Raw genomic sequence first — 24,081 nt, forward strand, 5'->3', positions numbered from 1 at the left:
AGGGAGGAGGACGCAGGCAAAGAGGGAGCAAGGAAGGTATAAGTCAGAGGAGGCCAAGGTGGAGATGAAACAGAGAGGGGAGGCGAGGAGATAGAAAGAGGAAGGAGAAGGATACTGCACAGAAATGGGGAAGAAAGAAAGAGATGGTGAGAGAGAAGACAGAGGAGATTGGGATAGGAGGAGATGGAAAAAGAGTGGGGGAGGAGGACATAGAACAAGATTAGTGCAGGACGAGATGTGAGCAATAATAGTATTTGTCGAACAAGTATGCAGGTTAAGTCGCAGGGAAAAGGCTAGTGTTTCAATAAAAAGGAATCATTTATTAATCAAACTTTTTAATAAACACATCCACAGTAAAGTTTCACTCATCATTTACACAGTTCTCTGATAATTTACCCACAACTATTTTAGATGGATAAAACACATACAATTATAAAGATGGAATGATATATACAATAAAAGGATGATGAAATGCCATTATTTACAAAAATCAGTCACTTGAAAATTTACAAGCCTGTTAGGCCTAGTCACTTCCACTATCGCTCTCACTGTCTCCGCTTTCGAAATCTCCTACATTAATTGAGAACTTGTATTCTTGATCACAGCCAAGGTATGCATCACTCATGAAATACAAAGTATATGTATGGTGACCTGCAAATGAAATATTCTGATTAGTAACATCACACTTAACAAAAATTGGATATGCATTGTAACTGCAGTTAAGCAATGGTATGTTGATAGACACAATGAAAAACACACAAACACACACACAAATTTCAAGCTTTCACAACTCAAGGTTGCTTCATCAGGAAAGAGGGAAAGAGAGGGAAAGACGAAAGGATGTGGGTTTTAAGGGAGAGGGTAAGGAGTCATTCCAATCCCAGGAGCAGAAAGACTTACCTTAGGGGGAAAAAAGGACAGGTATACAATCGCGGGCGCGCGCGCACTCACTCACACACACACACACACACACACACACACACACACACACACACACACATCTGCACATATACAGACACAGGCAGACATATGTAAATGCAAAGAGGTTGGGCAGAGATGTCAGTCGAGGTGGAAGTACAGAGGCAAAGATGTTGTTCAATGACAGGTGAGGTACGACGGGCGGCAACTTGAAATTAGCGGAGGCTGCGGCCTGCTGGGTAACGGGAAGAGAGAATATATTGAAGGGCAAGTTCCCATCTCCGGAGTTCTGATAGGTTGGTGTCAGTGGGAAGTATCCAGATAACCCGGACGGCGTAACACTGTGCATAGATGAGCCGGCCGTGCACCACGGCATGTTTAGCCACCTTTTTTTTTTTTTTTTTTTTTGGGGGGGGGGGGGGGGGGGGGGGGGAAGAGACCAAACTGCGAGGTCAAGGTCTCAGCGCATTAGGGAAGGATGGGGAAGGAAGTCGGCCGTGCCCTATCAAAGGAACTATCCCGGCATTTGCCTGGCGCGATTTAGGGAAATCACGGAAAACCTAAGCCAGGATGGCCGGACGTGGGATTGAACTGTCGTCCTCCCGAATGCGAGTCCAGTGTGCTAACCACTGCGCCACCTCGCTCGGTATGTTTAGCCATCGGGTGATCCTCATTACCAACAAACACTATCTGCCTGTGTCCGTTCATGCGAATGGACAGTTTGTTGCTGGTCATTCCCCAATAGGAGGCTTCACAGTGTAGGCATTTCAGTTGGTAAATAACGTGGGTGCTTTCACATGTGGCTCTGCCTTTGATCGTGTACACCTTCCGGGTTACAGTACTGGAGTAGGTGTTGGTGGGAGGGTGCATGGGACAGGTTTTACACCGGGGGCAGTTCCAAGGGTAGGAACCAGAAGATAGGGAAGGTGGTTTGGAGATTTCATAGGGATGAACCAAGAGGTTACGAAGGCTAGCTGGACGGAGGAAAGACGCTCTTGGTGGAGTGGGGAGGATTTCATGAAGAATGGATCTCAGTTCAGGGCAGGATTTGAGGAAGTCGTATCCCTGTTGGAGAGCCACATTCAGAGTCTGATCCAGTCCCAGGAAGTATCCTGTCACAAGTGGGGCACTTTAGTGGTTCTTCTATGGGAGGTTCTGGGTTTTTAGGGGATGAGGAAGTGGCTCTGGTTATTTGCTTCTGTACCAGGTCGGGAGGGTAGTTGTGGGATGCGAAAGCTGTTTTCAGGTTGTTGGTGTAATGGTTCAAGGATTCCGGACTGGAGTAGATTCGTTTGCCATGAAGACCTAGGCTGTAGAGAAGGGACCGTTTGATGTGGAATGGGTGGCTGCTGTAATAATGGAGGTACTGTTGCTTGTTGGTGGATTTGATGTGGACGGGCGTGTGAAGCTGGCCATCGGACAGATGGAGGTCAACGTCAAGGAAAGTGGCATGGGATTTGGAGTAGAACCAGGTGAATCTGATGGAGCCAAAGGAGTTGAGGTTGGAGAGGAAAGTCTGGAGCTCTTCTTCACTTTGAGTCCAGATCATGAAGATGTCATCAATAAATCTGTACCAAACTTTGGGTTGGCAGGCTTAGGTAACCAAGAAGGCTTCCTCTAAGCGACCTATAAATAGGTTGGCGTACGAGGGGGCCATCCTGAGACCCATGGCTGTTCTCTTTAATTGTTGGTACGTCTGGCCTTCAAAAGTGAAGAAGTTGTGGGTTAGGATGAAGCTGACTAAGGTAATGAGGAAAGTGGTTTTTAGGTAGAGTAGCAGGTGATCATCGTGAAAGGAAGTGCTGTATCACAGCGAGGCCGTTGACATGCGGGATATCTGTGTGTGAGGAAATGGCATCAATGGTTATATGGGTGGTTTCTGAGGGTAACAGTTGGTTAAGGATTCCAGGCGTTCGAGAAAGTGTCTGGTGTCTTTGATGAAGGATGGGAGACTGCATGTAATGGGTTGAAGGTGTTGATATACGTAGGCAGAGATACGTTCTGTGGGGGCTTAATAACCAGCTACAATGGGGTGGCTGGGATGTTTGGGTTTGTGAATTTTAGGAAGAAGGTAGAAGGTAGAGGTGTGGGGTGTCGTGGGGTCAGAAGGTTGATGGAGTCAGGTGAAAGGTTTTGTAGGGGGCCTAAGGTTCTGAGGATTCCTTGATGCTCGGCCTGGACATTCAGAATGGGATTACCTTGTCTGATAGCTGACACAGTCCCTCAGCTACATACTCCCGACGATCAAGTACCACAGTCGTGGAACCCTTGTCCGCCGGAAGAATGACAATGGATCGGTCAGCCTTCGGATCACGGATAGCCTGGGCTTCAGCAGTAGTGATGTTGGGAGTAGGATTAAGGTTTTTTAAGAAGGATTGAGAGCCAAGGCTGGAAGTCAGAAATTCCTGGAAGGTTTGGTGAGGGCGATTTTGAGGAAGAGGAGGTGGGTCCCACTTTGAGGGAGGACGGAACTGTTCCAGGAAGGGTTCAATTTGGATAGTGTCTTGGGGAGCTGGATCATTAGGAGTAGGATTAGGATCATTTTTCTTCATGGCAAAGTGATATTTCCAGCAGAGAGTATGAGTGTAGGACAGTAAATCTTTGATGAGGGCTGTTTGGTTGAATCTGGGAGTAGGGCTGAAGGTGAGGGCATTGGATAGGACAGAGGATTCGGATTGGGAGAGAGGTTTGGAGGAAAGGTTAACTACTGAATTAAAGTGTTGTGGTTCCAGATTTTGTTGATTAGAATTTTGAGGTTTTGGGGGGAGTGGAGCTGGAAGTGGGAGACTGAGTAGATGGGAGAGACTGGGTCTGTGTGCAATGAGAGGAGGTTGAGGTTTGCTGGAAAGGTTGTGAAGGGTGAGTGAGTTGCCTTTCCGGAGGTGGGAAACCAGGAGATTGGATAGTTTTTTGAGGTGGAGGGTGGCATGCTGTTCTAATTTACAGTTGGCCTGCAGGAGGATGCTCTGAACAGCTGGTGTGGATGTGGGACAGGAAAGATTGAGGACTTTTATTAAGAATAGGAGTTGACAGGTGTGTTCATTGGCTGAGTTGATGTGTAGGTGAAGGATTAGGTGGGTGAGGGCAATCGATTGTTCAGTTTGGAACTGGTATACGGACTGATGGAGAGATGGGTTACAGCCAGAGATGGGAACTTTAAGTGTGAGGCCTCTGAGGATAATGCCAAATGTCAGACAAGCCTGAGAAAATAAAATATGGGAGCGTAATCTGACTAGGGCAAAGGCATGTTTGCGGAGGGAATGTAAATAAAACTTAATGGGGTCGTTGTGGGGATGTTGTGAGGGTGACATGGTATTAGAAGGTGGAAAGTGTAACATGAGACTGAAATTAAAATGAAAATAAAAATATATGGGGAGAGATAAAGGTGAACCAGAAAGCAACTGGAGATCTGGTGTGAAAAAAGTCGAAAAAGTGTTGGTTAAAGCTGAGCTATGTTGATCCTGTGGTGAACTTGGGTTGGTAAACAACAATGCGCACAAAGGTAAGGTGGTTGTGTTGCTGCCAAAACACGTTAAAGGGTGGGGAAATTTGGGAAAATTTCGAAAAAACTGGGTGTAAATGTATCAAAAGGAGTGGTTTTGTGGTGGCAGATTATGGAAATGAGGCTAACAATTGCCTGACGAAGAAATAATGACATTAAAACTTATGGGAAGCGGCTAAAAATGATCAGTGATGTGGGAAAAACGGAAATGGAAATAAAGCGAAAGTTATTAGAACTAGCCGAAATGGTTGTTCAATAGGTGAAAGGCACTGTTTGTGAACTGGAAACGGTGGATTTTATAGCAGCGGTAGTGTTGAATGCGGAAAAAAAAAAAATGTTGTTGGTTATAGTTTGGAAGTGGGTTACATATTATTGAGTATATATTGGCGGGATAAAATTGTATGGTAGATTACGGTAAAAAGGAGAAGGTGAATACAAAGTGAAACTACTTGCAAAAACAGAAAGAGAAAATAAGACGACAGAAAAGATTTCAAAATGCAACAGTGACAATAACAAACGTAATTGTTGGGTACAAATTAATGATATAAATATAATAGAGGGAAACATTCCACGTGGGAAAAATATCTCTAAAAACAAAGATGATGTGACTTACCAAACGAAAGCACTGGCATGTTGATAGATACACAAACAAACAGAAACATACACACAAAATTCAAGCTTTCGCAACCAACGGTTGTTTCATCAGGAAAGACGGAAGGAGAGGGGAAGGTGAAAGGATGTGGATTTTAAGGGAGAGGGTAAGGAGTCATTCCAATCCCGGGAGTGGAAAGACTTACCTTAGGGGGAAAAAAGGACAGGTATATGCGCGCGCGCGCACACACACACACACACACACACACACACACACACACACACAGATATCCATCCGCACATACATAGACACAAGCAGACATTTGTAAGGGCAAAGAGTTTGGGCAGAGATGTCAGTCGAGGCCGAAGTACAGAGGCAAAGATGTTGAATGACAGGTGAGGTATGAGCGGCGGCAACTTGAAAGTAGCGGAGGTTGAGGCCTGGCGGATAATGAGAAGAGAGGATATACCGAAGGGCAAGTTTCCATCTCCGGAGTTCTGACAGGATGGTGTTAGTGGGAAGTGTCCAGATAACCCGGATGGTTTAACACTGTGCCAAGATGTGCTGGCTGTGCACCAAGGCATGTTTAGCCACAGGGTGATCCTCATTACCAACAAACACTGTCTGCCTGTGTCCATTCATGCGAATGGACAGTTTGTTGCTGGTCATTTCCACATAGAAGGCATCACAGTGTAGGCATGTCAGTTGGTAAATCACATGGGTGCTTTCACACTTGGCTCTGCCTTTGATTATGTACACCTTCCGGGTTACAGGAGTGGAGTAGGTGGTGGTGGGAGGGTGCATGGGACAGGTTTTGCACAGGGGACGGTTACAAGGTTAGGAGCCAGAGGGTAGGGAAGGTTGTTTGGGGATTTCATAGGGATGAAACAAGAGGTTACAAAGGTTAGCTGGACAGAGGAAAGACACTCTTGCTGGAGTGGGGAGGATTTCATGAAGGATGGATCTCATTTCAGGGCAGGATTTGAGGAAGTCGTATCCCTGCTGGAGAGCCACATTCAGAGTCTGATCCAGCCGGAAAGTATCCTGTCACAAGTGGGGCACTTTTCGGGTTCTTCTGTGGGAGGTTCTGGGTTTGAGGCAATGAGGAAGTGGCTTTGGTAATTTCCTTCTGTACCAGGTCGGGAGGGTAGTTGCGGGATGCGAAAGCTGTTTTCAGGTTGTTGGTGTAATAGTTCAGGGATTCCGGACTGGAGCAGATTCGTTTGTCACAAAGACCATTCTGTAGGGAAGGGACCGTTTGATGTGGAATGGGCGGCAGCTGTCATAATGGAGGTACTGTTGCTTGTTGGTGGGTTTGATGTGGATGGATGTGTGAAGCTGGCCATTGGACAGATGAAGCTCAACGTCAAGGAAAGTGGCATGGGATTTGGAGTAGGACATCTTCATGATCTGGACTCACAGTGAAGAAGAACTCCAGAGTTTCCTCTCCAACCTCAACTCCTCTGGTTCCATCAGATTCACCTGGTCCTACTCCTAATGATCCAACTCTCCAAGACACTATCCAAACTGAACGCTGCCTGGGACAGTTCCATCCTCCATCACAGCGGGACCCACCTCCTCTTCCTCAAAATCACCCTCTCCAAACCTTCCAGGAATATCTGACTTCCAGACTTGCCTCTCAATCCGTGATCCGAAGGCTGACCGATCCATCGTCATTCTTTGGGCAGACAAGGGTTCCACGACCGTGGTACTTGATCGTCGGGAGTATGTGGCTGAGGGACTGCGTCAGCTTTCAGACAACACCACATACAAAATTTGCCAAGGTAATCCCATTCCTAATGTCCATGCGGAGCTTCAAGGAATCCTCAGAGCTTGAGGCCCCCTACAAAACCTTTCACCTGACTCCATCAACCTCCTGACTCCACGAACACCCCGTACCCCTACCTTCTACCTTCTTCCTAAAATTCACAAACCACAATCATCCCGGCCACCGCATTTTAGCTGGTTACCAAGCCCCCACAGGATGTATCTTTGCCTACGTAGATCAACACCTTCAACCCATTACATGCAGTCTCCCATCCTTCATCAAAGACACCAACCACTTTCTCGAACGCCTAGAATCCTTACCCAATTGGTTACCCCCGGAAACGATCCTTGTCACCATTGATGCCAATTCCTTATACAGAAATATCCCGCACGTCCAGGGCCTCGCTACGATGGAGCACTTCCTTCCACGCCTATCACATGCCACCCTACCTAAAACCATAGCCAGCTTCATCCTGACCCACAACTTCTTCACTTTTGAAGGCCAGACATACCAACAATTAAAGGGAACAGCCATGGGTACCAGGATGGCCCCCTCGTACGCCAACCTATTCATGGGTTACTTAGAGGAAGCCTTCTTGGTTACCCAAGCCTGACAACCCAAAGTTTGGTACAGATTTATTGATGACATCTTCATGATCTGGACTCACAGTGAAGAAGAAATCAGGAATTTCCTCTCCAATCTCAACTCCTTTGGTTCCATCTGATTCACCTGGTCCTACTCCAAAACCCATGCCACTTTCCTTGACGTCGACCTCCATTTGTCCGATGGCCAGCTTCACACGTCTGTCCACATCAAACCCACCAACAAGCAACAGTACCTCCATTATGACAGCAGCCACCCATTCCACATCAAACGGTCCCTTCCCTACAGCCTAGGTCTTCATGGCAAACGAATCTGCTCCAGTCTGGAATCCTTGAACCATTACACCAACAACCTGAAAACAACTTTTGCATCCCGCAACTACCCTCCCGACCTGGTACAGAAGCAAATAACCAGAGCCACTTCCTAATCCCCTAAAAACCCAGAACCTCTCACAGAAAACCCTGAAAGTGCCCCACTTGTGACAGGATATTTCCTGGGACTGGATCAGACTCTGAATGTGGCTCTCCAGAAGGGATACGACTTCCTAAAATCCTGCCCCGAAATGAGATCCATCCTTCATGAAATCCTCCCCACTCCACCAAGAGTGTCTTTCCATCGTCCACCTAACCTTCGTAACCTCTTGGTTCATCCCTATGAAATCCCCAAACCACCTTCCCTACCCTCTGGCTCCTACACTTGTAACTGCCCCCGGTGTAAAACCTGTCCTATGCACCCTCCCACCACCACCTACTCCAGTCCTGTAACCTGGAAGGTGTACACGATCAACGGCAGAGCCATGTGTGAAAGCACCCACGTGATTTACCAACTGATCTGCCTACACTGTGATGCTTTCTATGTGGGAATGACCAGCAACAAACTGTCCATTCGCATGAATGGACACAGGCAGACAGTGTTTGTTGGTAATGAGGATCACCCTATGACTAAACATGCCTTGGTGGATGGCCAGCACATCTTGGCACAGTGTCACACTGGATACTTCCCACCAACACCAACCTATCCGTACTCCGGAGATGGCAACTTGCCCTTCAGTATGTCCTCTCTTCTCAATATCCGCCAGGCCTCAACCTCCGCTAATTTCAAGTTGCCGCCGCTCATACCTCACCTGTCTTTCAACAACTTCTTTGCCTCTGTACTTCCGCCTCGACTAACATCTCTGCCCGAAGTCTTTGCCTTTACAAATGTCTGCTTGTGGCTGTGTATGTGCGGATGGATGTGTGTGTGTGTGTGTGTGTGTGTGTGTGTGTGTGTGTGTGTGTGTGTGTGCGTGTGTGCGCGCGAGTGTACACTTGTCCTTTTTCCCCCCTAAGGTAAGTCTTTCCGCTCCCGGGATTGGAATGACTCCTTATCCTCTCCCTTAAAACCCACATCCTTTCGTCTTTCCCTCTCCTTCACTCTTTCCTGAAGAAGCAACCGTTGGTTGTGAAAGCTAGAAATTCTGTGTGTGTGTTTTATTTATTGTGCCTATCCACCGGCGCTTTCCCGCTTGGTATCTTTGTTTTTAATATATATATGTGTGTGTGTGTGTGTGCGCGCGTGCACGTGCTTGTTAACTTGTTTTGTTTGTCTGTTAGCTACAAAGAAGATGTGATGACTTTAAGCCCTTTTCATGTGCCGGTCAATGGCTGAATGCCTCAATTAAATAATGATTGATTACCTATTCTCCTACCACAGTTTGTGTTCTACCAGGATTTTGCAAGTTATATTAATGTCATTGCTATAACATAAATGTCAAACACAAAAACGACAAAACAAAACATACATGAAATACATATCCATAGGCATTGCAATACCGTATAGAATAAGACATATCCAATATACACTAACTGACACTTAAATCAGAGACTGGCAACAATTTATGTTACATTTCACTTCTTCAAGAACCAGATCCTTATTGTTCAATGGCTGACAGTTTTAATTTTTATTTCTAAAATACAAAATAAAACTCTAACCAAAACTTACTAAATGCTTCCCTCTCTGAAAGGGCAACAGTTCCAAGCAAACATCATGAGAATAAAGCACTCACCTGGACTTGGTGCAACAAAGTCCAACTTGACTTTCGCTTTCTGCTGAAGTGTAAGCCTTTTAATTGACAGTAAGGAATTTGTTTTTGGGTCACCTATCACAACCCACCATCCTTCTTCACGTTTCTGCACAGGCACAGGAAGAAATAGAATTAAAATCTTGTCACAAATTATTATTATTATTATTATCACAGTATTTACACATGAAATATCTGATCCACAATACAGTAATACTCCAACTTATGTTACCCTGTTTTACACAAATATTGAGTTACACAATTCACCTGTTTGAGTGCTCCACACTTCTACTGACCCACTCCACTCACACAGTGCTTGGCTTACAATAGGTTCAGAAGTGTTTCGTACAGACTCATTTTATACACAGAGCTGGCTTGATTGATAGATTGTGTAATCTACATGAAGAAGAGCTGATGTACTTGCATAACCCAAGGAAACGAAATCATTGTCTTTGGAATGTAAAATTAATACAGAAAGTACACAAAGTCCGGAAACACAATTATTTATTGCACAAGAAGCAAAGACTATACAGATATCATACATATGTCATTTAGTAGAGAAACCTTAAAATCCCCCCCCCCCCCCCCCCCCCCCAATGTGTACCGCCACAGCATAGTTTGGTAATTTGCCGATAGTCAGCGCTGGTCAGAAACATGGTGAGTTCAGGTGCGGAGCGAGCTTTCTGGGTGTTGGAGTTCAACAAACACAAGTGTGCTACTGCTGTTCAATGAATATTTAGAAATAAGTACGGTAAGAAGCCACCAACAAGGAAGGCCATTTACCACTGCCAGAACAAATTCGTTTACAACAGGTCGCTTGTGCCCGGCAAAGACAAGCAGACGTCCCAATGTGAGTGAAGTCTATGAGACACATTCATAAGGAGCCCAAAGAAACTGGTGCATCTTGCATCCCGTGAACCTGAAATGGCTCCAATGAGAGTGTGGAAAGTTCTGTGACAGAAGCTGTCTATGAAACCATTCAAATTGGAGCTAGTGCAGAAGCTCAATGACGACGACAAAGACAAGCATTTTGAGTTTTGTTTGCAGTTGCAGCAATTGAATGAGGATAGGGATGGCATTGTTCATCACTTAATTTTTAATGATGAACCCACTTTTCACATTAATGGGAAAGTGAACAGGCATAATTGTCTAATCTGGGGGACAAAGCATCCACACGAATTTACTGATTTTGAATGTGATTCTCCAAAGGTAAATGTTTCTTGTGCCTTGCCACGTCGAAAACTGTAGGGGCCATTCTTCTTCGCTGAGAGCACTGTCATTGGATATTCCTACTTGGACATGTTGCAGCAATGGCTGATGCCTCAAATGAAATTGGAGACTCTCCATCCATCTTTCAGGAAGACGGGGCTCCACCCCATTTTCATTGTGAAGTTCATGGGTACCTGAACCCGGAGCAGCTGCATCAATGGATCGGCTGTTTCATGAAATGGCCTCCCTGATCATCAGATCTCACTCAATGAGACTTTTTTTCTGTGGGGTCACATTAAAGATCTGGTGTATGTACCGCCTCTACCATGTGATGTAGCAGAGCTCTGGGAGAGAATATGGTAAGCGACTGCCACAGTCGACGATGCTATGGTGGGACGGGTATGGCAAGAATTCGATTACCGTATTGACGTCTGCCAGGTCAGTCATGGTTCGCATATGGAATGTTTGTAAAACAAACTTTCAGGGTTTCCTTCAAAATGCAATATGCATGACATCTGTACACTGTTTAGTTCTTGTGCAATAAATAATTGAAGGTGTTCCCGGACTTAATGTACATCCTGTATTATCACAGACTTTGATGCAAAAACTAAAATTTTTTGAACTGCCAAAAAAGTTTTAACTAGTGGAATCAACAGTCAGAACATCTATAAAGGTAAAGAAAAATTCTCTAAGCTATGAAAAATGCTTAATCACTGAATTAAAGTATCATTTGTGAACATCATGGTATTATCCCTCAGATGGAAACAATATTAAAATTATGGTGTGCTCTCAAGCTGAGCTGATTTTTTAGAGACTGGAAGAAGAAACTGGGAAGTTGGCCAAAGATGAAACATTTACAGCTAGTAATGGTTAGTTTAGCCAATTCAAGAGTAGTCGTATTTGGTATAGCATCACAGAAAGTGGAGAGGAGGCAAGTACTGATAAAGAGACTGTGTCACTCTGTGAAGGAAAATTAACAGCAGTGATAGAAGGTGGCCATACCAACCAAACCACGTTAAATGTAGATGAAAGTGGTCTTTTCTGGAAGAAGATACCCAACAGATCTATTCTTACACATTTTTAAGTTTTAAAGTCACGAATGACTGACACTGCAGCCGGTGATTGTAAATTAAAACCTCTTTTAGTTTATTGCCCAGGAAATCAAAGAGTCTTAAAATATACACATACATCTGGGTTGGCCGTGAGTTGGAAGTCGAATGCTAAAACTTGAGTGACAGCTTATTTTTTGAGGACTGGTTTGGTCATCACTTCATATCTGAAGTTGAACATTGTTGCCAATAAAAACAATGCCCATTTAAAGTAATACTATTAATCGACATCACACCAGGTCACCTTCCTGTTACACTAATCACTTTCCACCCACATGTGAAATTTGTACTTTTGTCACTGAATACAACCAGAGACATTAAAAGAAGCTACGAGACAAAATGAAGACTTCTGGAAGCAAGTGCTGCGGGAATTATTGGACAATCTTTGAATGAAATTTCCCAAAAAACTTTAAATGACATTTGGAAAAAAACTGTGTCCAGTTTTTTCACTGCCAAAACAGGGGGAGCCGGGGGGGGGGGGGGGGGGTTAGTATCAGTATCAGATCCTAATCAAATTGATAATGTGGTTGATGAAGTGGACACTGTTGCCACACAATTAAATTTAGGGTGATGGCGTTCATGAACTATTGAATTCACACAATCAGGAGGAGACAACTGATGAGCTTATAGCAATGTATGAGCAAGAGTAAAAAAACATTGAATAACTTGATTATTTGCACCCAGTTTAATCAGAAGATCAACTGACAGTTACAAACTTGAAATAAGGCCTCAGTTTAATTGAAAATGGTTACATTAAAAAACCAGATTCAATAAAATGTGCATTTCTGCTACATAACAGGGAATAAAAAATTTATTAGCAAAAGCTTTGACGAAATAATTATGCGTGGGGGGTGGGGTTGTGGGTCCTCGGTAGATGACATTTTTAAATTTTATGAAGCCTTCTATGTCACTTAATGTCTCACATTGTTGCAATGCAAAATACTGTATTGTAATATAATTTTATTCTATTGTTGTACATTTTCTTCTAAATTACATTGTTTTCTTTAGTCTCTTGTCCCAGTTGAACATAATTTGTATGTTTTTATAAGTAAAATTGGACCTTGACTTATGCAAATTCGACTTTCACAGTTATCACTCAGTTCCACCTACCGTCTTAAGTCCATGATATTACTGTGGTACCAAATTTCCAGATGGACAGCAGAAGTGTTAAAATTTTAAAGATGGGACTATAAAGAGATTGTACATGAAAGAGGATGATGCTCTTACTACTGTACCTTCAAAATATGCTCTTGTTTTTGTTTGCTGTAATTTCAATCACTATGCAATTGAGAAGGGCAATTATACATTGTATCTTTGGTAATGGGGTTAATGTATTGACTGAAGTGGTTGACAGCGGGCCTTTCTTTAAAGTAATAGTTACGAACAATGAAATGTGGTGCGTGCATCATTGCACTACCATCAACGAATATCTGTTAGTGGTTGGGAAAAACCCACCTCAGAGCATATTGCTATAAAGAGGCTTAGGCTATGCATGTGCATGTGTGCAAGGAGCGAAGACAGACAATCCAAACCTCTTTTCAGAAAGCTCATGTTGTTTCTAACAAAAACTGCTACAAAAAATATTACCTGTGGGTAGAATGGTGCAATTACAGGACCTGTAACTTCATCTTCTCTCTCAAGCTGCACAAGAACATTCACAGATGAACCTGTATGTATCCTGTCCTTGTCTTGTACCTCATATCCCAGTTCAATATTGGGATAACGATTACAGAAGCGTGCAACATCTGCCATTTGTTGATCTGTAAGTTGCAGCAGTTTAGTGCGGTCTTCATCTTCAAGTTCCATAATATCAAACACTGTTTCCACACCCTGAAATATCATTGACACACAATTATCACATAATTGCAGCTAATTATTTATTTTCCACATGATGGGTATATATTTATCAACAGAGAGATATTTTGAAAGAGAATAGCTACAATATTGCAAGGACTACATGCAGCATAATTTCCATCAGAAATAGTTATAGAACTGAAAGAAATCCAAATGTAAAAATACATAATATAGTGTCAGAACTATAGGGGTGCAGGGAAATAGCTTGCACAGATTTCTGACAATTTTAGATAAGCTATTCTAAAACAAGTGAAGAACAAATGAAACTACCTTCTCAGTACATCGCTTGATGATTTCAGGAGTAAAGTGTGGCAACTGCTTTAGATATGAGTCTTTGCTCCACATGGCTTGCGTCACCATCTGTGCCAGCTCCATAGCAGCAACAGCAGGAGACAGCCAACCATTTGAGCTCAGTACATCAACACAGGCCTGGATGAGTCGGATCGCCTTCCCCAAAATCACCTCAGTGTCTCCTTGCAGTTCAGCTCCGAGCTGCAATCGGGAAAGGTGTGCCTGCAGCATCAGGTTTGTCTTCACGTGTGGATCATTGAACCGAGCTCCTGAAAGCAAATTAAGTATGTAAGTCACATTTTACAAAATTATGGCATATTTCATAAGGTCAGTAATAAAATGAGACGTTAAATGGAGCAAATTCTCCATACTAATAGTAAGACATAATTATTCTCCTGACAATAGAAATAACGGAAGGAGTAAAGGTAACCAACTCACTGTTGACATGTACTAAATAAAACCGGACAAATTGGTACGAATTCGGACAAACTCTTTCTTGAGTGCTACTACAGTCTAATTCATGAATGACTGCGGTTCATGCAGGTCGAGACACGAACAGGAACTGCAGTGTTGCCGGTTCCAAGTGGCAGTTGTGGTAGCATGCATACACATGTTTTGTACTTGAAGAAAGTACTTATCCTGCAATTTGACTCTTGCTTGCTTATGTAGAATTTGTCACTTACCACCACAAACAGCGGTGACAACTCACAACAACGTAACAAAGATTCACTAAATAACTCGCTATGATCACATTTAATGTTTATACTGATCACAACATTCACAGCTGAGCACTTGGACTGAAAAATCATTGGATGTCAGAGAACGCATGGCGCAGATGTGCAGAACAAGTCTAAATTCTACTGCCACTGTTCGTTACTCTAACTATAGCACAGAAAACACACACACACACACACACACACACACACACACACACACACACACACTGATAAAGGCCTTTTTGGCCAAAACGTTACTTGTTTGACACTATTTTTGTTGTGTCCATCCACAGCATCTCCGCTATATGGTGAGTAGTTATCTATTCTTTTCATAATACTGTCATCATTCCATACTGGACTTCCAATTGTTTAAAACTTTTCACTCACTTGTACAGCTGAGAAGCCCCACACAGATAATTCACAATGGCACATTGAAGGTGTTAAGTCGACTAATACAGTCAACAAATTGTGTCTAGGTCAATTAACATCACACATGTAAAAAATTTCTTTCACTGTGATGGACACCATATACGATCTACATATTTCTTTCCTATGGTACTTAACTGCTAAGGTCATCGGTCCCTAAGCTTACACACTACTTAACCTAAATTATCCTAAGGACAAACACACACACCCATGCCCGAGGAAGGACTTGAACCTCCGCCGGGATCAGCAACACAGTCCATGACTGCAGCGCCTTAGACCGCTCTGCTAATCCCACGCGGCGGGTCATGTTTTTTCTATCTTACATTAGACCCTTCCCCTTTGTAAACAAAAAGAAGCAGAGGAAGTCTGACAGACACACAGTTAAAATAACACTGAATTTGTAGTTATCAAAATTTTAGGCAGATGCATAATAAGGAAAAGCTGAAACAGAAAATAAAGAAGGGGAAAATGTGCTGGTGCTGGAGGGAGAGCCAAGTCTGCAAAAATCTCTGGACAAGGATGGCCAAGGTGCAAGATAGGTGCCAGAGAAGGAACAACTCTTTTAAGAGATGAATACGATATCTTGGGCTACACAACAAATTAGCAGAAAGCAGGAGGATATTTCGAAAGATCTATAGAGGCATCTACAATACCATGGAAGATGAGTGGGAATGAAGGATGAAAGATGACCTGCACCAGAAATTTGGAAATATACAAATTGGTCGAAATTTAGGGCGCTAGAGTCTACATTGAATTGGCTGCATCCCTCAAGCTGATACACATATCCCATATTGAATTATCCATTCTCAACCTGTTGGGAAATGCCCAAGGGGAATCCAAGAATGCGAGGGAAGAGTTGAGTGTCCCCCCCTCCCCCCCCCCCCCCAAAAAAAATCATCAGTATCTGACTGATTTGATTTAGCCTGGCACGAATTCCTCTCCTCTGCCAAACTTTTCCATCTCTAAGTAGCTATTTCAACCTATGTCCATCATTATTTGCTGGATGTATTCCGATCTCTGATGTCCTCTATACTTTTTACCCTCTACTACCATGTAAGTTGTTTTCTGATGACTTATCAGGGTACTAACATCCTGTTCCTTCTTCTTGTCAGTGCTTTCCATATATTCCTTTCTTCATCTATACTGTGGACGAGCTCCTCACTTCTTACCTTGTCAGCCCACCTCAATTTTCCCTAGAAGTAGTACCACATCTAATGCCTTGATTCTCTTTCATTCTGGTTTTTCAACAGTCCTTGTTTCACTAACATACAATGCTGTGCCCCAAATGCAAATTCTCAGAAATTCCTTCCTCAAATTAAGACCTACCGTTGCTACTAGTAGACTTCTATTGGCCATGAATATATTCTTTGCAGTGCTAGTCTGATTTCTATGTCCTCCTTGCTCCTTCCATCATGAGTTATTTGCTGTCTAGGTAGCCTATATCCTTAACTTCACCTACTTTTTGATCTCCAATTCTGATGTTTAAGTTTCTCACTTCCATTACTTCTCATAACTTTTATGTTTCTTCAGTTTACTCTCAATCCACATTCTGCACTCATTAGACTTTTAATTACATTCAACACATCCAGTAATTCTTCTTCATTTTCACTAAGGATAGCAATTTCATAGGTGAATCTTATCACTGATATCCTTCCACCTTGAATTTTAATCCCATTCTTGATCCTTTCTTTTATTTCCATCATTGTTTCTTCGCTGTAGAGATTGAACGGTAGAGGAGAAAATTAACATTCCTGTCTTACACTCTTTGTAATAAGAGTGCTTCGTTCTTGGTCTTCCAATCTTATTGCTCTGTTGCTTCTTGTACATATTGTGTATTACCATCTTTCCCTATAGCTTAGCACTATTTTCCTCTTCAAATATCTTGCACTATTTTACATCGCTGAACCTTTTTTTGTGTTGACAAATCCTATCAAAGTATCTTGATTTTTCTTCAGTCATGTTTCTATTACCAATCGCATCGCCAAAGCCAAAATGATCATCATGTAAAAGAACTTCAATTTTCTTTTCCATTCTTCTGTGTATTATTATTGTCAGCAATTTAGAGCTGTTTAGCTAATTGTGCGGTAATTCTCATACTTGTTGGATCTCGCTGTCTTCAGCATTGTGTGGATGATGTGCCTCCGAAAGTCTGATGGGATATCACATCCCATACACTCTACACATTAACATGAATAATCATTTTATTGTCGCTTCCGCCAATGATTTTAGAAATTCTGATGGAATGTTACCTATCCCTTCTGCCTTATTTGATTTTAAGTCATCCAAAATTCTTTTGAATTATCACTCTAGTACTGGATCTCCTGTCTCTTCCCTGTTTCTTCTTCTAACACATCATCGGACAAGTCCTCCCCCTTATAAAGGCCTCCAATGTACTCTTTCCACCTATCTGCTCACTCCTCTGCATTTAATAGTGATTTTCCATTGCACTCTTAATGTCGCTGCCCTTGTTTTTGACCCCTGAGCAAGTTTGCCTATGTATATATTTTGCACCGTTTCATTGTTGCTTTACAATTGCAAGCTCATACCTATTCCTTCATTATTTGTTCAGCTAACATAGTGATATGTTGTGTTGTCATACATCAAAGTGAGCATCAGCAATATAAAATAAATAACTAGCTAGGTGAGGAAAAATTTGCGATCTGTGCAAGAAAATGACCCACAATGAGGCAGTTGACTATAAGATAATTAGTAATCAAATAAGTGGTTGGCTGGGGTCTCATGCAGTGTTCAATGCTTCAAGTGTTTCCATTACTGTGGGGTAACATATGTGGTAACAGAGTAATATAATGAAAAGGAAGTTGCCACTCAGCGTGTAGTGGAGACGCCGAATCGCATCTGGTGTGGCTTCAATTGCCTGAGAGTGCAGTTGTGTATGTGAGTTGCGTGTGTGTGTGTGTGTGTGTGTGTGTGTGTGAGGGGGGTCTATTTTTGACGAAGGCCTTACAGGCTGAAAACTTTATTTGCGAGAGTCTTTTCATTGTTGTGCCTCTTTGCAATTCAGCATCTTCCTAAATGGTGAGTGCCAACTTTTATTTTCATAACATTGAAAGTTTATTTTACCGTGGTTTAATTAAACTGTGATTCTGTTCACATATCATTACCTTGGTAACATAAAGACAGCATTTATTAAAATGTGTACAGAGCACGTCGCGCACCTGCTCATTATGAAAAAGGTGCACCCGCTCAAGGGTTACTTTCACTGACGATTGTTTTGACTTTTCTATATGCCGAGTCAGTCCTTCCTACAATCATTTCTTTTTCGATTTCTCCACAATTGTCATGTAGCCATTTCCCCTTAGCTTCCCTGCATTTACTATCTATTTCATTCCTAAGTAACTTGTAGTTAGCTTCCATGTGTTCCTATGTTTTCCTTTCCTTTTTAGAGATGTCCACTTCTCTTCATCTGAACTACCTACTGAGTTATTTATTTTCAAAATATCTATACCCTAGAGAAATTCATGTCTGTCTCCTCATTCCTTAGTACTTCCGTATCCCACTTCTGGGCACACTGATTCTTTCAAACAGTCTCTTAAATTTCAATCTACTCTAAGTGAGCTGAGTCTACATCTGTTCCTGCATGTGACGTAATCTAATTGGAGTCTTTCTGTATCTCCCTGCCTTTTCCAAGCATACCACCTCCTCTTCCTCTTGTGATTCTTGAAAATAGTATTATTGTCACTAGTTGAAGTTTATTTAGAACTCAATTAGGCTCTCTCTTCTACTCCTTCTCCTACAACTTCATTCTAATCTCACTTGACTGTTAGATTTTCATCTCCCTTTATGTGCTGAATTATCTTTTCAGTACCATCATATACTTTCTCTATAGCTTCATCTTCTACTTGTGACGTTGGCATGTATATCTGAACTATTGTTGAGGGTGTTGGTTTGCTGTTGATTCAGATGAGAGTGATCCTATCAGTGTACTGTTCTAACTCTCTCCCTGCCCTACCTTCCAATTAATAATTAATCCTATTCTCATTATACCATTTTCTGCTTTTTCTGCTTTCCATTTCACTTCAATGACTGCCACTGTATCTATACTGAGCCTTACCATTTCCCTTTTCAGATTTTCTAGCTTCCCTACCACATTCAAACTTCTGAAACACCGTGCCCCGAACCATATAATATGACATTACCATTTCGCTGTTTATTCAATCTTTTCCTCATGGCAGGCCACTCCCTGACATCCAAATGGGAACTAGTCTGGAATTTTCTACCAATGGAGAGAGCATCACACTTTTTCAGTTACAGGTGGATTACATTGCGTGTATTTAATGCAGGGGTTTCCACTGCCTTCCGTGTCCTCGTGCCATTGTGCATTGCTGATTCTTCCATCTTTAAGGGGTAGTTCCCCAACCTAAGGGCAAAAAAGTGCCCTGAATCTTCGAACACTCCCTTCGCCCTCTTTGACAAGCATGGCTTCTTATGTCAGACATGCTGATGATTTTTATTTAAAACTTAAGCATTGGCGAGATCTGAACCTGGCAAGCAGGACAATTTGACCTGATCGAGTATTAACAATCCTTAAACAAGTGGAACCAACAACAGTGGAATAGGAAGCTAAACTCTCACAATTATGGACTACCATTTGCAGTAGAAATCTCTTCTGGTGTGTGATCTCCTTCTGTTATTGTGCTTTTTGCAGTATGTTATTTTGTAATTTTTTATAGTGTAGTGCTTTCATTTTGTAGTGTGGTTATTTCTTTTCTGCTGTAGGCATTAAAAGGCCCATTGATGCAATAAATAATGATGATGATGGTGATGAGGAAGAGAGGGAAACTGAATATATCACCATGAGAGACTTATTTTTGACCATTTTGTTACTAAAGAAAAAATAATTTCTATGATATTACAATACACAACTATACCGTATGGTACAAGCCAATAAATATTTCTAAAGAGAACTGATATTGTACAGTCAATTATTATATCAAGGATTATTATTATTAATACTGTTATGACTATTACTTATATCCTTCTGAAGTGTCTGTAAACACTCCACTCTTTAAGCAGTGACTTTCAATCATGTCCGTTCTGTCACCTTCTTTATTAAGATAGATTAATACATAAAAATAGTATGATCTCACCTTGAGGCAGTTTATTTGGAAGGCGCTGGGCAAGATTCTTCAGTAGTGCATCCTCTTTGTGGCGTACGGGGACATCTTCATATTCTGCTGCAGAGGAGATAATCTCCAGCAGACCACGGATTTTGGTCTTATTATTCAAGGACAAACTGAACAATTCAATAGTTGTGTAATTAATGTAATAATATGCAGCAATCATACCCAGATTCAGAGGTAAACAATCCATTTCATCTTCAATGCTAATGCATTTTGACTGTTCCAAATCATTCAGTGTATTCTCTACAAGCTCTGATAAATGGTCAGACAGATGCCTGTGAGTTACACCTTGCAAGTTATAGTAGTTTGGGTTCTGTGTTAGCCTACGGTATAAGAAAGTCCATGTTAAGTAGTCAACTGCGTCTTGTTTGTTTTCAATTGTTTTTGTAACAATCTCAGCATTGAAATGGTCATGGAGACGATGATCAAGATGACTCTCAACCGGTAGTGATTCATTCAAAAATTTCTTAAAGAAATCTTTCTTGGAACTCTGACACATGAGAATGCACTTTGCGTCATCATCTTCCAATGGTCTATTTGCCCGTCCAACCATTTGCAACACATCTGTAATGGGATAATCTTCATATGCATGTATCTTTCCATTGTAAAATTGAGTGTCCATAATGACCACTAAATGTGCAGCAATATTCACACCCCAGCATAGATTTTTTGTGACTACTGCCACCTGTATCGCACCAGAGTCAAACAACTGTTCAACAAGCCTATGATCTCCAGGAGTGAGGCCTTCGTGTATGTATGCTACACCTTGTGATAATGTTTCACGAAGAGTTTTATCCTGCATGCGATCTAAAAATGGTTTGATATCTTCTTCCTCTGCATGGAAAAATCTATTTGGTTGTCCTTCGGCAGCTGTGAAAGTTAGAAGGTCAATAGCTGTCAAGCGAGCTTGTTTCCTGGTTGGTACAAACACAATAACAGGTTTGTGAGGACTGTGCTTTAAAATAGCATTGTACACTGGTTTTGCCATCGCAATAAGTCTCGAGGCATTGTGTGTAATATTGAAACCCTGCACGTGAAGTTCCAGAGGTACTGGTCTAACAGATGGATGGAAATTGAATGTTGCATTTGCATTACAGCCAAGCCACTGCGCAACATCTCTAGCATCTGCTAAGGAAGCCGACAATGCTACAATCCTGATTTGTTTTTCTATCTGAGATGATATGTACCGCATACGAGAACACACTACTTCCAAAGTTGGTCCATCTTCACCACCAATCAACTGAAGCTCATCAACAATAAATAATTGTATATTCTGCACATTTTTTCGCTGCTTCCATCGTCTTGATAGAACGTCCCATTTTTCTGCTGTACAGACAATTATCTGCCCTTTTGCCAGGAGTTTTAAGTCAGTCCCAGTTTCTCCAGTAAGTAATACAACCTTTTTACCAAGTGACATACCAAATTTTTGTTGCCACTCCTGAAACACTAGTTCTGCCAATGCTTCTTTTGGTACCAGATACACACATCGGCCATCTGAATTCTGTGATAATAGTCTCAGAACTGCAAATTCTGCGATTGTTGTTTTACCAGAACCTGTAGGAGCTCCAATGAAGATATTATCATCACTATTATAAACAGCATTGAAGACTTGGGTCTGAATTGGATTAAATTGTGGAAATCTGTCAGAATATAATGATTCAAACACATTGTTCCTGAGAGCAGATACAGGCAATGGCTGCAGGTCAAGAAGCTCTGTAGGTGGCAAGTTCTTTTCTGGCAAAATCAAATGCCTGAAAGAGACGGGAAGTTGTGTTTCGGCTCCAATCCACCTATCTGAGACAATTCTTAAGAAATACTGTGGAGGCAGAGGTTCAAATACAGGTACAAAAAATTTTACGAGATGCTCATCAGTTGAATATTTTGATTTCAAAAGAAAATATTCGTGATGAAGAATGACTTCAGAATCAACATCTTCAACAAGAATCCAAAATGCTTCTGATGCACCATGCAGCTTCTCGTCCCACTGGAAATCTGGAGTAATTGTCAATTCAACTCGAAGAGTAGATCGGGTAATAGGTTGAATGTGAGTGGATAGCTCAAGTTTTGGGAATTGGTGTACATATTTGTGAATGGTTTTCCCCAGCTTTGGAACTCGGATGAGTTCTCCTATTTCATTTGGTCCCAGGTCATATAATCTGAAAATAAAAAAATAAAGCTTGTATGTAATGTGACTATTGTCATTAAGTGCAACATGTATATTAATGATTGTCAGACAAATTTTCCTGTCTGAAAATTGTCCTTCACCAACAATTAAACAAGCAACTGTGCATGTATATCCTCCTCCCCTCCCCCCCCCCCCCACTAACCCTTCTGGTATTACTGAGGGAGGGGGTCGAGGGGTGGGGTGGGGAGGGGGTGGGGGGAATGTGCACTTTATTGACAATGTGTCAACTGGGAACATTAATATGCTTTTTGTTTTGTATCTCTCGATTTATTTTTCTGCATCACTACATGGATATTGTATTAAAAGAATACCTCAGCAGTAAGAGGTGATCTATGCCAGATTTAACTATTAATTAAAATTAAGGTAATTAGGAAACAGGTACTATATACTTGACAATATTATGAAAAGGATACAATTGCTAGTCACCACATGAAGGAGATGTTCACTCACATACAGGCACAACATGTGTGCTTTCAGCCAAAAGGACTTCTTCAATGTAGAAAACACACACACATTCATGCAAGTCCAAATCACACACGCATGACCACTGTATATTGTCACTGAGGCCGATAGGCCTCAATGGCCAGAAACAGTGGCCATATGTGTGAATTGTGCTTGCTTGAATGTGTGTGTGTGTGTGTGTGTGTGTGTGTGTGTGTGTGTGTTCTGCATTAGAAGGTCTTTTGGCCCTTTTGACCAAAAGCTCATATGTATAACAGTCTTTTTGTTGTTCTGTCTGTGGCCCAATATCTCCTCTATATGGTGAGTAGCAATCTATTATTTCCTAATATTATTTTTATTTTATCCTGGGTTTTCCACTGATTTATACTATATATTATTCACATAAAATACATAACCACTACAGAATATAAATCACCAGATTATTAGGTTATCCAAGTTTGTTTGAAAGCTTACGAAAAATTAGGTAATTAGGATGCCCGAGGCATACTGATGGGGACAACACATTACTGGGAGAAATCACAATGAGAGTTCAGCACGTTTCGATCAAGGGCTCATTTGCGTTCTTGCTCATGTTGATTATCTACTATTTTATTTGACTCAGAGGGTAGAATTAGTTGTTCTTGCGGATGATGTGAAAATTGGTGTCAACAGAGAAAAGAGGAAACAATTTTGTCATTCAATTTATTATTTAGTCACTTTGAATTCTGGAAAAAATAGCTTGTCCTGTTCTGTACTGTAAATAATATCACACCTTTTATGGATGCAGTGTACAAACAAATAATAATAAATACAGTAAAAAGGTCTAAGCTTTGGAAGTGCACGAAAAACCATTAGCAGGCCTGCTGTAACATTTATGTTCAGCCACCACTATCCTAAGAATAATAGCCAACACTGGAGATGCAGAAATCAGCAAGTTAACAAATTTTGCACATTTTGATTCACTGATGTCCTACAGGATAAAAATATTATTTTAACTCCTTACTTAGGCAAAAGATATTCATTGCAAAAATGAAAGTAATTGGAATTGTGTATGGGTCCACATACACACATAGTGCAGGCACCTGCTTGAACAACTGAGTACATTAATCACAGTCTCACAGTACACTTACTCAGAGATGAGATTTGTCGCCAATAATCCAGAGCAGTTAATATAGATATTCATAAATACAATATGGGAAAACAAAACGGTCTATATTTCCTTCTTCTAAATCTAACTTTGACACAAAGCAAGCAAATACAGTCTTTC

At 41.7% G+C, this 24,081-nt stretch overlaps 1 protein-coding gene across 1 annotated transcript in view; it reads right to left on the reverse strand.

Moving 5' to 3' along the window:
* Positions 1 to 299: 299 nt before the first annotated feature.
* The window catches only part of LOC126336912 (putative U5 small nuclear ribonucleoprotein 200 kDa helicase), a 120,920-nt gene continuing 97,138 nt past the window's right edge, over positions 300 to 24,081 (reverse strand). Inside the window, exons 22-26 of the mRNA XM_050001042.1 lie at positions 20,156 to 22,344; positions 13,885 to 14,174; positions 13,348 to 13,590; positions 9,428 to 9,551; positions 300 to 651 (exon numbers count right to left, since the gene is read on the reverse strand). Coding sequence (XP_049856999.1) covers positions 524 to 651; positions 9,428 to 9,551; positions 13,348 to 13,590; positions 13,885 to 14,174; positions 20,156 to 22,344 — 2,974 coding nt within the window. The 3' untranslated portion in view covers positions 300 to 523. The remainder of the gene's footprint in view (positions 652 to 9,427; positions 9,552 to 13,347; positions 13,591 to 13,884; positions 14,175 to 20,155; positions 22,345 to 24,081) is intronic.

This window comes from Schistocerca gregaria, chromosome 2, assembly GCF_023897955.1.
Source record: "Schistocerca gregaria isolate iqSchGreg1 chromosome 2, iqSchGreg1.2, whole genome shotgun sequence".
NCBI lineage: Eukaryota > Metazoa > Arthropoda > Insecta > Orthoptera > Acrididae > Schistocerca > Schistocerca gregaria.